Here is a 16,700-nt window from a genome sequence, read left to right on the forward strand (position 1 = left end):
GTATTGGTACAGTTTCTACGGGGAGAACACATGAGTTGTTCTTGTTTTTTTTTTATTCGAGTTTCAGATTTGGGCGAGACGCACTTCTCTTTCAAATAGACTGTTCTGTTTCGACAGTACACAGGCTTACACGTAGTGAGGTTTTCCCTGACAGAGGCCTCCCATGACTCAAGGCATCTTAAAAAGGATCGGCCAAAATCGGAGAGTGAGTCTTAAGTGCACTCGAAGTGCACAAACAGTGCACTTAAAGTGGTAGAGTATAACATTGGACAGTGTCACACACCCGAGCTGGGGTATTGGTCAAGGAGCTATAGACCCAAAGAAACCGATTCGTTTTGAAGGTAGTTTTCTTCTTTCCCCCACAAAACAGAAGCTCCTGCACTTGGTTTGATTCTTTCTTTGAGAGACGTATTTTTTCCCTCCGATGCTTCCTGGTCTAAATCCCGCATATTACAGTCGCCGAATTCATCTGGTAGATGAGGGCAATATGCAGTAGTCATTTAAATGTTGGCACATAACTGTTGACGGCGATCGCACGGGCTGTGTCTACGATGGCTTCTGTAAAGTCTTACCGTATTCACAATAGAACGCACCTGACATGACTGGTATATTTGTAAGGCTATCAGGAAAATTCTGAAATCGGGAATTTTCGCTTCTGGTGTCGGCATTTATTAATATTTTTGATTGCTTTATTCAACTAGTCTTGCTTATGAACTTTGTTGGTACTATATAGTTTGTGTCGTTACTGGGCGATACCTATCTTCATGGTATTACTGTTTTTTATGGCAAATGTTGACGGTTTTTTCAGTACGGCTTCCGAAAAGTGCAAACCCTGTTATGAACGGTCAAATTCTATATTTATTTAGCACACTGCTCAGACATTTATTGTGATGATCTCGCGTGTCCACGCATGAACTAGTTTTGTTGATGTTGCTATTACACATTATGATGTGCCGTTTTAGACTCTTGCATAAGGTTTGAAACTCTGTTCACCAATAAAATCATATGGAAGGTTTTTAACAACAATTTTCTTACCTGAGTGGTCAACTGAATCTAATGAATTAACAGAAATTTTGGACGTACTTATTCTTACCGCGTGCAGCAAGAAAAAACTGAATCTCTTGACGTTTAACTTATTATGGTATTGGCTCTTCTAACATTCACGCGCATTTTGCTCTCTTATCAATAGAGAAGAGTTCTATTTTGAAGTCAGCAATAGCCTAATGGTAACCCATTTCTACAAGTGGACATGTGCCACAGCTTTTGATGTCACCACCATCATCGATCCCCACTCGAGCACAGCAAGATCCGGAACCTTTGGGTGTCACCATGTCGGCGACTCGCAGCTCGGATTCGGTGTGCCATGGATCCACGTAAGTTAGATGAAACTACAGGATATACATCGTAATGTAAATCCTCCAATCATGCACATTTGCTGAGTGACATTCACAGTAGACCTTTATCAGTTAGGCCTACTTCGATTGTATTTTTTATGACGTAGCGTTGTTTAACGAAGGTTCAAAGAAATGCTGTGATTTCTGTAACATCTTTGTAAGGGATTCGCTTTTGTACGCGGCCTCAAGGAGGGCCTCAATTGAAGAGCTTTTTGCCACATCGCCCTTGAGAACGTCGCCTTGCAAAAATAGATAACAGCTCCTTTTTGCCAACATTGTAACCGATAAAACGGTTTACACATAATGACTTTTTGTGGACCTGGTTCGATATTTATGGGATGAAACGGAATATACCCAGAAATTGTGTTTGGACAGCTTTTACTGGATGCTGGAATGGAGAACCTGCACTGCACATATATACGCCTCACTCATTGAATACTGTATTAGCGAGGCGCTCTCATAAATCTAGCCAGTATAATGTATAGGCCGGGAACAGTAGGTGCCCCACCAAACAATCGTGAAGTATCGCCACAAGTAAGTTGCCACGGCTAGCATCTTTTGCGCAGAATCAACGGTGAGAGCTGACATATCATACATGAAATAAAATGCATATACATAAAGCAACAAAGCAACGATCATTTCCTAGAAATTAAAATGCGAATGCTGGTATTTTTCATCTTTTTTCAGTGGCGATACTATACGGTAGTATTCATAGTTTATGTTTAGTTTGCATATTGAATTGGTGAGAAAAGTTTTATCGCAGCAAGCTTGAACGTCCTTTCGCTTCCTACGCCTATTTTGTGTCTGCTTTTGATGTATTCCCATTGGAAGTTCGAACAACAAAAACCGCCAGGTTCACCAAAATCTAACTGTAGATGTAACAGTCTTTTTCGTCCTACCAATTGCCCCACGCTTAATTTTTGTCCACGTATGTGTCAGGTCATAAATTGAAATAATTGAAGTCTATTGTTGATTTCTACCTTTCTTAATTCTATAGACCGAGAAAGCCAGCTCACACTTCATAAAAAATGTCCTCGTGTGGAGTCACTACGACATGGTACTTAAGAAAATTGACCACATCATAAGACCTGATTACTACAAAACAGTGGAGGACGTACCTTTTAACAAAACGTTTGTTTAAACAATGCGGAAGTTTATTAAAAATTATTACAGTCACACTTTAGTTGTTTCCTCCACGTACTCTATGTCGAGGTGGAGATAACTTGCTTTATAAAGAATATAATTTGCAAGACCACTTTACTAAAAAGCGCTAATTACTGTTTGGTTACGCACTTCATGACAGTAGTTTAGAGTAGAAATATTAAGTTGTAGTGTTTATGAATTTATTTTGTACACTTTTCATACAGGAAGTAATGTGTAATTCGGCATATTCCTTATCACAGTACAAGCACGAAACAAAAAACTGATGATGCATGGCGCACAAAAAACCATCATGGCTCTTTCAGTCATACCTAAATAACAAGTGGCATGCATTAGGTGGTGTCACCATCGCCATTGCCCTGGCGTTGGTGGCACAACCGATATACACGAAAAAGTAAATTGAGAAAAAAAAGGTGCTTGCGATCAAATGTGATTTTTATCCGGGCCCTGTGCGTGGCAGAGGAGTATCATACCGGAAAGCTACACTGGAGCTCAAAAATAATTTGCGAGCAGACCCGCCTACAAACGTCACGTAAGGTGAAACGTCACGTTAATCAGTGTACTGTAGAGCGACAGAACTGTGTTGCGTGATTACCGCCAGTCATTCCACAAGGCTAATGGTGTAACGGTTGCGAGGTCACAAAAGCTCCGAGATCCCCCTATCCTTCAATTGAAGTTTCTCTCTCTGTGTGGACATTGAACGCATTTTCCTCATTAAAAGTGTTCTGTTGCTAGCTGTAGGTTTTATTTGTATGTATATGTGACGATTACTCATTACACTGTAGTCGTAACTCGACACCGAAAGTAACAAGACAATCAGTACAGCAGCCTCACATATTTGATCATTAAAATAAAATATCTATCTATCTATCTATCTATCTATCTATCTATCTATCTATCTATCTATCTATCTATCTATCTATCTATCTATCTATCTATCTATCTATCTATCTATCTATCTATCTATCTATCTATCTATCTATCTATCTATCTATCTATCTATCTATCTATCTATCTATCTATCTATCTATCTATCTATCTATCTATCTATCTATCTATCTATCTATCTATCTATCTATCTAAGCACACAGATTCCGACAAATCTGTTCCTGCACTGAGGACTTCCGCAAAAACAGCACACATATGCGCGAAGTAGTCCTTCATCGAAAATTCCCGCCAGCTATCATCGAGACGCCATTAAAAAGCGGAAAATCGGGACCACATGCAAACACGTGCAGACAACGACAGCGGCGGAAAACACTCACTTGAATTTAGGCACAGGGTAAGTGGTGCACTATACTGTGACTCAGACAGCGTCATATACCTACAGGAATGTGGGGTATGTAGCATGTAACACGTGGGCCACACAGACACGCCGTTTACAATTATATTCAACAAACATCGGTCGCATGTACGTTCCCCGCCAAGCCTTTCACTTTCAAAACACAGCACATTAAAAGACCACAGATTTGATCGCAGCAGGGTTTCTCTATTGGAAAACAATTATTGAACAATCAAGGAACGGGGCGAACGGGAATTCTACTTTATCTACAAATTCATTACGATAAAAAACGGAATAAATGAACATCCAGGCACTCTGTCAGCGTTACGATCAGTGAAAGACGCAAATGCTTCTCTCTAATCAGTTTTCTGCCCCTAGCCTACATTTACGACAGTAATATTACCCCCTAACAGAGCTTTTACCGTGTAAATCTGACAATATAGAAATGGTTTGCCTCTTCAAGCCCAGCCGGAACGCAGAGATAAGTGGTCCTGGATGTCGTACAGTCACCTCTGTTTTTTTTTATTTCAAGCGCCTTTCCTTCTCCTTCACTGGCGGGAGCGAATGCATATAATGAATATTGATGGCTGCGCCACAATTACCGGGTTTTCATATCTTCCGACGCCATTACCGGCAATGAAAGGTATTGTTGTATTGTTGAAAGGTATAGTTGGAGGTATTGTTGGCAATGATGGGGTTGCCTGTTTACATTCACCTTACTCTATTGAAGTGCTGTCCCTTCCTATTCCCACCGTGTCTCTCTTGCTTATTCTCCTAGGTTTTCTTATTATTTTTAGCGTTTCTCCCCTCCCTATTTTTTTCTCTCCCCTTTTTGTTGTTGTTCATATTTTTCTTCCGACCCTTTCCCTCCTGTCTCGACAAGCTATAGGAAGACACGAAAAATGTGTAAATCTTATTGTGCCACGAAAAGCACGGGGTTTCCGTCGAAACGCGAACCATATAATATATATATATATATATATATATATATATATATATATATTGTTAAATGGTCTTATAAGGCAAATGATCTATATTTCAAAGCAGGAGCCAGAGAGTCAGATTATTCAGACTCCGTGCATTTACAGAAGAGAGGATCACGGCTACAACCCGGGGGCATGGCCAGCAGATGTGCCGGAGAATAGAACACTTTCAGGCACCTCTTGCGCCGCTCATGGTGTACAGCACTGCCCGGGCTGTCCTTTGCAGCGGTGCGGTGTATACAGCAAGTGAGTATGCTCCCGTTTTAATTTTGAAAGAGGAAGTCCGACGTTATTTCGATATTAACTGATTTCGATAAAACTTTGAAATTTTGTTCTTGTCGGCAGCATGTTTATATGTGCCAAAATATACGACCGTAAGTCATTTGGTTTTTTAGAAAACAATTTTTTTAATTGCTAGCTGATTCTGGAATCACACTTGTGAACGCGGGCCACCCTGTGTATGTACTCAAGGGCCCACTCTTTCGATGCGATAACAATTATATGGACACTCTGGGCTGGATTTCGCCGCGAGTATCGGCGTCACCGTCACTCACCCTTTATTTATACGTATCTATATATATAAAAATGCAAGATAGAAAAAAATGCCCCAAAAAGACTTCTCTCAATCATGAGCGCGAGGCGTTAACCACTGAGCCACCAAGGAGCACGGTCTTTAACGTCCAAATGGTGAGCTATTTATAGCTACCACTTACCGCTGCTGACTGGCACCTCGGGGGAATCAACCTGTTTTCAGCATTACTAGCAAGATCGTGCAATGAGTGTGCGTCGCCGCATCGCACTGCGGCGCGCGCTCTAATCTCCCACGCGTATTTTGCCCCGCTTAGAGGAGGGGAGTGACGCTCCTTCGCGTGCCTGTATCTCGCGGTGAGGAGGAGGGGAGGATCGTACGTCTTGGCTGGTTTCGGGCTTTACCTCGAACGATTCGGTTGTAGTTACCGGGTGCACAAAGGTCACTGCAATCATTTCAGCCTCCGTTTGCGAAAATCGCGTGATTTTCGGACACAGCAAAGTTACAATTGAGACGCTTATTCGCATGCATCTGTACCTGTGAGTATGTTTCACGCGTCATTTGTGCGTGAAAAACTCGGGTCACGTTTCTATCTGCTTTCCATTCTGCGCGTGACCTTCCGATTCGTTGCTATTAAGTTCATTGCTTCGCCTTTGTGGCAAAGCTGCGACTGTTTTTTTTTTCAGAAACTACGCCTTTCCCAGCAGACAAGTGCAGTGTGCACTTTTTTATACGAGGCGACGACAGCCGTTTTGTCAGCTGTGTACAGCGTTTTAGTCGTTGTTGACGTCGGGTCTTACAATATTGAGCAACGAGGAAATCGATTTTGGGCGTGTAAGATGCTTCACGCGCCGGTAGGTCGAATTCAAAAAGCGATGCTTCTGCGTCCAGAGAGTAGCTGCAATGATCGCTAAACTTGTCATTGTTAAATTCAGACGAGCTCACACAGTTGGACTCGGCGTCGGATGTACGCAGCGAACTTGATTTTCGCACGTCGGAAGAGACACGGGAGGTATGTTTACACCCTGGCCAGCCGTGGAAAGGTGTAGCGAATCTTGTGACGTCAACGACAACATATTCCTGTGAAGTCTTCCGATACTTACCATGCAAGACGGCGCAGCTCCTTGTTTTGTTTTATGTTGTAACTCCTTGTTTTTTTGCCTAATTGCTACTATTGACGAGTACCTGGTCAAACCTATCCACTCTAGGTTTCCCAGGACTGTAAATACTATTTGAAAGCGGCATTATACTGCAGTATGGTTGACAATGCATCAGAGTTACGCTTTAAATGGCACAGACAAATTGAAGCAGCCTCGTAATTTTTTATTATTCACCAACGCGCGCAGTAGACTTATTTGCGCTGCCTGCATTGAAGATCACTTTCGAAACTTCTGCATTGGTGGACGTCGGGAAACCAATTAATCTTTATTAAAAAATTATGACGCTGAAAATAAAGATATCTAGGCAGCATGGTGTTGTCTTGCCTATTGCTATATTCATTAAAAATCACAGTGACCAACCAGCCGGGTATTATTGTGCGATGTAAATGCGTGACCGTACAGTGTTGTAGACGATATAGCTTAAGTGAAATCGAGGGCTAACGGAAAAGTCAAGAACCACTGATTCAATTGAAAGAGAAAGCTGGCGTACTGTTACGCATAACCTGCAGCAGAACCTACATACACTACGTATTCAGTAAAATCAAGAAATTATAGACTAATTATACCGAAATTACGTTAAGTGACAAAACTCATTTGTTCACCCGAATAGGCTATCGGTGATCTTGGTGTCACACTCAATGTGCTGGTCTTTGCATTTGAGGAGAGTTGTCCGCTCATTAGAAGATTTTCTAACCAGCAAGCTAACTGCTCTAGCAAGTCGGCATAAGTGTTTTTCTGAGAAGGCTCCTCATAACGCTTGTGAATGGGGAGCGTCAGCTTGCTTTCACGTTGCCATTTACAATCCAATATAACTGAGCAAAAGCCCTGTTCGGACCAAACACAACCGAGCAAGAAAGTGGTACGTTTTAAAGACCGTAACAAGGCCACATGACAGATCATGTAAAGCCACGGCTACGTCTGTGTAGAGCACCTGCACAGCTGTTTTTTTTTTGCTCTGCGGGGCGAAACGTTGCGGCAGTATCAGGCTCTGACGTGGTCAGTCTGACAACTAGGCTGTGCATGCTCCTGATACACCTCTTAAGATCGCGAAACTGCCTCAAGGTTACGGCCCACAGAGCCAAAACCGGCTGCTTGAGCACTCTACACAGAGGTGGTCACTGCTCCTGAAAAGGCCTCTGCTAGGATTTTTTGACACACCAAAAAGAAAATGACACTCATGCTGTATGACTCTCAAAGAGGGCAGCCCAAAGAAACGGGAACGCACGAATATAAAACTAAAGATATATACAGGCCAAATCCTGCTAGTGTTCAGAATTCTACAAAAGATCTCAGAGCCGGGCTCCCACAAAATATTTATTCAGTTACGTAAAGTCAAGGTACCGCGCATTTTGAATAACATCTCAGTTCAGAATATAACGCATAGTGGTGGATTGAGAACCGACTTTGAGCAGTTTAGCAACAAAAAACGTGCATCTATACGCGTGTACTATTGCATTTACCTTGTACCGCATTGCCACTGAAAGTATACGTTCAATTATTATGAGATATTGTGAACCAGAGTGACACCACTAATTAGCAATTTTTCGAAGCCTTGAGGATACGTCACCAGTATCCAAGCGCGCCAGTAGTTCATCGCTACGCTTAAAGAAAACAAATGCAGTCCATCAATCACTTTATGTGACACTCTGCCATGCCCTCTACCTCTTCGTGTCTGGTCCTAATCAGTTTTTCTTCCCACTTTCTTAATTTGTGCCTACCGAATTATGCCTATAATCTTGCCTAGTCATTTGTGTATTGAAATTTGTTTTATTTTTAGTTGGACACTTTATCAATAATCTCCGTGGTTTATCATTCATATGGCTATAGCACACTACGACAACAACACAAAAGAGAGACACGCGCACCTCTTCTGCGTCCTCTTCGTGGCGCGCTAAAGCCAGCCATATTGCTGCGGCGGCTGCATTTTCGACGGAGGCGGAAATATTGTAGGCCCGTGTGCTCAGATTTGGGCGCACGGTAAAGAACCCCAGGTGGTCGGAATTTCCGGAGCCCTCCACTACGGTGTCTCTCATAATCATATGGTGGTTTTTGGGACGTTAAACCCCACATATCAATCAAAGCCAGCCATATGAATGACGAACCCCAACCAACTAGCCCAGCAGCGTGCCCTAGTACTCACTGGTACTTTAGTTTCTGCACACCTATGTGTCACGCTTGCTAGTGCAGTGACGTGCATCCGCGGTTACGTTGACAGCTCGCAGACGCATTGCGAGAGCAGCTGCAGTCAGCGCTGGCACCGTCGCATCACGGCCGCCCTGTGCGTGGTCGGCGTGACGCTCTCCTTCGTCATCATCGCCCTGGGCCTGCTCTTCGGGGGTGGCCTGCGCCGAGAACCGCGCTCTGCATGGGCGAACCTGAACGAAAGTGTCGCGGCTGCCAACGCGAGCGCCTCCGTACAGAGCATAAAACCGGATGTCAAGCTAAGTGAGTGCCTTAATTGCTGATTCACATGTACACTTATCATGTAATGTAACACGGGAACGTGCCTGTTCGCGTAGTTATACGCATGCTTTGAAGCTACTGCTTTTTGGACATGAGCCGAGAGATGGCCTGTGTATACGTATACTGTTCATTTTAACATTTCGGACGCGATTTCAGTTCTGTACTACTTGTGTAGAGGCTGCCGGTGTGCGCCTTGAGCAGGGTTGCCATTGATGGTTACTTTCCGCCAAATTGGTGAACTTGAGAAGCCCGTGACGGCCTTAAATTATGAATGGTGACACGGGGAACCTTTCGTGTGTTTGGGCTGAACTCTTCACTGAGTTACGCATTCTATATTTAGTGTCTTCAAAAGAAATGGGCGACATTTTTTGTTCAAACTTTTTTATAACCCGAGACCCGTTTGTAAAGGTACATTTCATGCGAAATTGACTTCAAGGTTTCACGTATACCTGCTGTAAGGTTCGCACCTTGCGCGTATGGAAAATCCTCAACTCGAATTTGTACGATGACTGTATTGTTATTAGTGCTACTACTTGCTACGCTTGCACGACAAGGCCACCCCTTTCTTTCTTCGAGTAACCCTTCAAAGTCACTTTTCTTATATTTTTTGTGTCACTGAGCCTATAACCCGTTATTGAAGACTGTATTTTCGGATAACCCTTCTCATCGACACGAAAACATCTACAGTGACGGGACCCTTCTTTTCAACCTGTCACTGTATATCATCGATAATTGTATAATCTGCAGTAAGTGTTCTGACGCGTGGATTCATCTGCAGACTAAACGGCGACGCTGTAGTGAGTTCGGAACACTTAATGATCAATTCCAATTGAAGGAGCGGAAGGGATCACAACAAGGGCGACTCTGGCGTCGTTGTTGTCGGCCGTACACCACCAATACGGCTGTCCGTAACAACCATCACGCGAAATAAGCAGATAACTATTCTTGTAGCATATACTGATAACTCAATAGAAACTGAACCCGAACACTGTGTGCGGCAACCCAGTACCCCTAACCGACGCCTGTGCTTTAAAATCTGTTGAAAACTGGCCTTCCACCGGCTTCATGTCGGGTAAACAACCGCGTTAACATGTACAATAGAGCGTTTTCAAATAGTAAAGAATTAACCAGGAAACCCGCAATGCGAATTGCGTAACGAGTGGGTTGGCAAAAGCTCCAACTTAATACAAAATCCTCAGGCGTAAGTTTTTGTCGTCGTCAGTCACACCATCAACAAAGTCGATGTAAAACCTTACAATTTTGTAGCGGAAACCATGCTTTTCCAAAGAATTACCAACAATAATAATGGTGAATGTTTGACAACTACAAAAATTATTATTTTATATGGTGGATTGAGTACCATACAAGCGTGCTTGCAGTAATTGCCGCGAGCGTGTTAAAATGCTCTATAAAAGCCGTTTTCAGCTTTTGTTCTGACTGTGGTGCGCATTCAGCGCAGGCTTGATGCTTTTTTAATACAGAGGTTTTCAAGTTCAGTGGCTCAATTTTTTCTTCGTCGGTAGTTGTTTCATTGTAAAGTCTGTAAGTGCTGCCATTGTCGGCCACAACTGCGATACGAGCTTTCTCGGGAACTTTGCGAAGTATTGATGTGGCATACTGTATTTGTCCTTTTCGTTCCAGCGCATGGAACCCGTAAACTGGGTGACGTACACAATTCTTTTTATCTTTATATGTACTTATCTAAAGGAAGTTATTATTTGGAGATTTGTACGGAAAATAAAGTGGGTAACAACGTCTGAAAGCTGTTCAGCAGAAAAAAAAAGGATGTGCGAAGAAACAACTTAGGAACTTAATGTGCTGCATAATGCCCGGTGTAAGTTACTCGCAAAGCAGCCATGCATCGATTTCTCACAGCCTTACGTGATCCATCCACCACACGTCTATTGAAAAATTGTAAAAAAGAGCATTTTCGTTGCTATTTATTTGCAATATTATGCATGTGACGCATTATGCACTTCTTATTGATTGATATGTGGGGTTTAACGTCCCAAAACCATTATATGATTATGAGAGACGCCGTAGTGGAGGGCTCCGGAAATTTAGACCACCTGGGGTTCTTTAACGTGCACCCAAATCTGCGCACACGGGCCTACAACATTTCCGCCTCCATTGGAAATGCAGCCGCCGCAGCCGGGATTCGAACCCGCGCCCTGCGGGTCAGCGGCCGAGTGCCTTAGCCACTAGACCACCGCGGCGGGGCATGCACTTCTTATCGCAGTTCAATATGCCGCGTAATCATTTCCACCCTAACGAACGCATCGCAGTGTTAATTACTGCACTTGTCCTTAGGGTGTACTAATATAAGTATCGCATCAGAGTGCGTCCTCCACTCTCCGGCATCAAGAAATGTAAGTAAAGCCAAATCAAAGAAAAACACAGTTTACTTACAGGCGTGTTCAGTTCGCACGAGACGGCATATGCTGGCCGTAAAAATTCGTAAAGTGCTGGTGCAAGTGCTGGTGCAAGTCTGGTGCAAGTGCTGGTTCATGTTTTGCTTTTGATGCTGCGAAATGTGTTTACATTTTTATATGTGTTGTCTTTAAAGCATTCGTTTACATTACTTGAGGTATGAATCTTGGGTGCTGGTGTTAGTGCTGGTAGGACGTGACGTTCTTCTTGCGATGAAAGTTCTGGTGTGAGTGCTGGTGCAGGTGTTCATTTTCTCAACAGCAACAAAGAAAAAAAACGTGGTGGAAGTGCTGGTGTTCTTTTTTTTGTTGAATAAACTAAAGCAGGTGCTTTTCTTGGTTAATTTTGTCCTTTACTTTACCAATGCTCTCTGCTGGAAATGAAATATTTGCGGTCTGATCAGGTCCGTCAGGTCAGTTTGTATGCCTTATATATCTGTTTGTATGCCTTATATATGATCTGATCAGGTCAGTTTGTATGCCTTATATAAACGTGTATAATCAAAGCCGGCATGAGCTTCACAATTTTCAATCATTCGTATGTGTCCAAATAGACTTAAGAAAGGTTTTTCCCGGAATGTGAGTGTTGAGGCGAGTGGTTTATGATAATGGTTCATTGCGTGGGACGAGAAAATCGAAATATGTGTGCACATCGTTCACAGTGAATACACAACGATATTTTCATAATACGAGCAGCTATTATCGCAAAAGAATGTTTTTATTAAAGAAGGGTTACTGGCATTGAAGACATGTCCTGAACATCGTAAGTATTGACTTTTGGTTGTCTTCCGACAGGAGCAAGACAGCTGCGTCATGAATAAAAAAAATGCTTCTCTGCTTTGCTGAACGTGTATATTTTTAATTTCATTACTTGCGTAATGAATGGGTGGTCATTCTCTCTCTCTTTTCTGTGTTGAACTGTCGCAGACGGTGTCTACATTTTTCGTCTCTGGCTCACATGAAGATCCTTGTAAGTACGCCTCTGCCAAAATCTGTAACGTCTGCCCAGTTTAAAAAATATTCTTACGAATACAAGAATAAAAACCTATATTTGGACAGCTGGGCTGATAAACTGCAACAAATTACATACTAGTGGGGCCTAAACTTAAGGGTAGTGTTCAGATCTGTACTAAGAAAAAGAATGAAAGCCACTAGAGCAAACTCCAAATCTTTGTATCTATCAGAAGAAGAGTTGCTAGTACGATAGGAGAACAGTACAATGGTTACCACGTTTTGTTGCCGTATCGACAATGGTACAGAAATGTGCGGTAAAAAAGCATACTACGATGTAAGTCGGATTCAGCCAGAGGGGTGCCCCGAGTATTTTGTTAGATGGGGAAGTTTGCAAAATCAATGAGCAATTTTTCCATGCTTGAAAGTCTAAAGTTATAGCATAGCATCACCCAATAGCTCTAACGATATGTTATTGGTATCTGATACAGCCGTAAGGACGTACAAAATGTGCGTGTGTAGCCCGAGCATGAATTCTGATGTCGAGGGGACGCACGTGATGTTTAGGCTTACGTGAGCATACAACAAGCTGCTAATGAAGACATGAAGATAGAATGCAGTTAAGGTGCCTACATACATCGCAAAAAACAAAAAAATCTAAAGAGATGACCAGCGCCATCAGTCGCGAAAATCGTCAAGCAGAGAAAAGAACCAATGCGTTCCTATAGGTAAATTTGCAGGGATCATAAGCCACTACCACCCTGCACCACTTGATATGGCGTTACGGGGTGTGGCATGGAGGCTTGTCAAAATAAAAAAAAAAAAACATGTCGTGACTTGAGTCGCTGAATGTTTCAATAGATATCCTTACAGTATCAATACGAAAGAAAGATGTTTTTGAAAAAAATAAAATGATCACTGAAATTTAGACCTGGATTTCAAAAATACTCAATACGTCAAGGTCAGTGCATATGAATCAAAATTTCGCTGCTAGTTAGTTCTTACAATCAAGCTTTTACGTGCATTTTAGTGAAACATAACTGGCACAGTAAAAGCCAGAGTCGCAATTTTTCAATGCATCGTTCCCGGCAGGCGTTAGTGTAGATGATGCTGTGTTGGTAAAGTAGAGACAGGACAAGTAAGCGTGCCGCTATTGCTGGAAGAATCATGCTTCGGAAAAATCGGCACATGTTTTCTGTGAATAATGAAGAGAGTGATAAACAGAAAAAAAAAAGCACGGGAGTAGCATGTCCCATTTGATGACAATAGCTTTAATGGTTTTATTTGAAACAAAGACTGGAACAAAATTTAAGTTGTTAAAAGCATGATAGTTGCCTTTTGATTTTAGAACTTTGGCATCATTTCTGCAATGCATTGTTGTGACATGTGACTGTACTGAACAGCAAATTTCAAGAGGTGGTTGTTCTGAAGGGCGTGGTAGTTTTGGGAGGGAACCCTAAAATGTCAATTTGAGTGTAGCATAGTAAACGAACGTCATTACGAGTGTTACAGTCCGAAGAGGTGCAGATAATTCTATACGTGCAATCTTTATTAAAAATAAAATTCTGATTGGATTTTATTTCAACCGGTAAAGAGATAAGTATTTTTCTGCCCAATGTTGTCCTACTTCTTCTTCTTCTTCTTCTTCTTCGTTCAACAATGAGAGACTAAAGTGCTTTCACAACAGTTTTTTTTTAGTGCAACAGCGATCAATTTCGAAATTTGATCTTTCCGTTTGACTAAAATGCTATCACATATCTAACGCATTGACTTTTGAAACTTTGAAACAATTTTGCGTGCTCCTGAGCTAGTGTTCTTTTGGAGAGTTCCTATTATGTCACTCCCTATTATACGGATGCCCTTATGACCTCAACTCCTGCACATTCAGTGTAATTTTGATTTCGTGTCGTCATGAATGTTCCCTTCAGTTTTTTATTGCTGCTGTAGATGACATCACCGTCTAACTATTTTTTATTAACCGTTACTTTCACAGGCCGCCGAAGGGTTACATAAACGAAGATGAAAATTGTGTCACACGAAGTCCACATATGCCGAGTTGTTACAGCCATTCTTCGAGTTGTTATCCTCAAGAAATAAAAAAATGACGTTTTACAACCATTACTCATATAAGTGTTTTACGGGAATTAATTCTGATGAAATACAAGGTTTACTGCTTCTACCTCTGTCTCGCTTCAACTTTGTAAGAGGTAGGCTGCGGGGAAAATTCCCAAGTTAATATAATGTTAGAGAACTTCAAAGTTTCTTATGGGAATAATAATGATAATAATAAATATATCACCTACCTAACCCACATAGGACTCGAGTGGCAGTGCTTGCGAAAACACAAAGCAGCAAAAGTTTAGACCTGCACATTAAGATGTACTTTATGTCCACTAGCTCAAATAAGGCCAAACCACAGAAGCGTATGCATGTCATAATGTCAAAGAATTTACCGAAATAGAACTTCTTTGATTCAAGGGTATAATTATTGTGCTGCTCATGGGCTCTAGTCATGGGCTATGCGTCACACAGTATCTCCTTGTACATGGTTGGTTACTTGGTTGTTCCTGAAAGTTGAGGCTTGCCACACTATATATATATATATATATATATATATATATATATATATATATATATATATATATATATATATATATATATATATATATATATATATATATATATATATATATATATATATATTTATATATATATATATATTTATATATATATATATAAGCTTTTAACAGAAGGTTAGGTGGGCGGATGAGATTGAGAAGTTTGCGGGTAAAAATTGGCAGCAGCAAGCACAGGACCGAGTTACCTGGCAGAACATGGGAGAGGCCTTTGTCCTGCAGTGGACGTAGTCAGGCTGATGATGATGATGATGTTTCTTGAAAGTATTCCTGGATACGGTCGAGTTACAAGTCACCAGATGAAGCGAACGAGCAAACAAAAAACGATGCTTTATTGCCAACGTTACGGCCGAGGACCGGCCTTCGTCAGGGCATACGTGCATATGACAATGCACGTATGCCCTGACGAAGGCCGGTTCCTGCTCGCCGTATATATATATATATATATATATATATATATATATATATATATATATATATATATATATATATATATATATATATATATATATATATATATATATATATATATATATATATATATACACACACCCCGGGCAGAAACTGAACTTGCGACCTTCGATTAACGCGTTCGATGCTCCAACCACTGAGCACCCACGTCGTGTAGCCCGTCAGCCACTTATTTGGGTATATATGTGAATTTAAACGTGGGAGTGTCAGTTAGCGCCCCCAGTAGCTGCGGCGGCGATGGTGGTACACTCTTTATGAGCCTGTTTGGCGTGACGTAGCAAGTGAACTTATTATGAGATGGCAGCTGACCAACTGACCGTATACAACCTAAAGGCACCAAGTCTGCTAGTATGGGGTAATGTATACGGTAATAAGTGTATACGTAAGGGGTCGTTTTTCCGTATTCGACACAATAATAATAAGATACAGCCAGTAATTCCAAGATAAGTATAGGAGATGTTACTAGATCAAATTATACAGTAAATGTGAAGAAAGAAAAGTGGGTGAAAAGATGAAGATAAAAAGAATACATGAAAAACATGTTTTTTAATGACGGAGAGCAGTACAAATTAGGAAAAGTAGAACGATTAAGAAACTAGTCTGTATAGAAATAAAATAAAAATGTTTTGCATCGCAGGCAAGTCGCAGTTAGAACCAAAATAATCGTACGTAATTGAGCATTTGGCCCCAGTGCCCATACGTTGGTGCATAACTTAGCTGCCAAGCAGCACGTCTTTTTTGTTTTTAACTTCAATTGATCCTTTTCTTCATCGTGCTATTCCCACTTCTAAATGCTAGCATATAGGTAGTGATATGTTGCACACATCAGTACCACTTCCCGGTGTTTTTATTTCCTTACTAAAATCAATGGCAAAACCCCACTGTATGCATACTTTGGCCAAGCTCTGAGATAACATGGTCTTAGCATACGTTAGAAGTTTTTTGTAACGTGATCGAATGATCTTTACAAACAGAACTTTCGCATGAAATAGGCGAAGTCCAAAACCTGTTGGAAGGAAACATTGATAAATGTTAGCAGGCATAACAAGGTGCGAAGTGTGATTGATTGATATGTGGTGTTTAACGTCCCAAAACCGTCATATGATTATGAGAGACGCCGTAGTGGAGGGCTCCGGAAATTTCGACCACTTCGGGTTCTTTAACGTGCATTCAAACCTGAGCACACGAGCCTACATTTCCGCCTCCATCGGAAATGCAGCCGCCGCAGCCGGGATTCGATC

General features: G+C 41.6%; 1 protein-coding gene across 5 annotated transcripts; it reads left to right on the plus strand.

Moving 5' to 3' along the window:
* LOC119165104 (uncharacterized) lies at positions 1-14,473 on the plus strand. Of its 5 annotated transcripts, none has more exons than XM_075870662.1 (7): positions 4-341; positions 1,190-1,373; positions 4,926-5,066; positions 8,725-8,954; positions 10,614-10,634; positions 12,329-12,371; positions 14,346-14,473. In XM_075870662.1, exons 2-6 carry the CDS (start codon positions 1,267-1,269, stop codon positions 12,361-12,363), a joined length of 534 nt encoding a protein of 177 aa, XP_075726777.1. In that variant the 5' UTR covers positions 4-341; positions 1,190-1,266; the 3' UTR covers positions 12,364-12,371; positions 14,346-14,473. The 5 variants fall into 5 exon arrangements, with proteins under 5 accessions (XP_075726781.1, XP_075726777.1, XP_075726779.1 ...); XM_075870664.1 differs by having other exon boundaries at positions 1,245-1,373; XM_075870663.1 differs by having other exon boundaries at positions 4-205.
* Positions 14,474-16,700: the final 2,227 nt, after the last annotated feature.

The sequence above is a fragment of the Rhipicephalus microplus genome, chromosome 8 (assembly GCF_043290135.1).
Source record: "Rhipicephalus microplus isolate Deutch F79 chromosome 8, USDA_Rmic, whole genome shotgun sequence".
Lineage (NCBI taxonomy): Eukaryota > Metazoa > Arthropoda > Arachnida > Ixodida > Ixodidae > Rhipicephalus > Rhipicephalus microplus.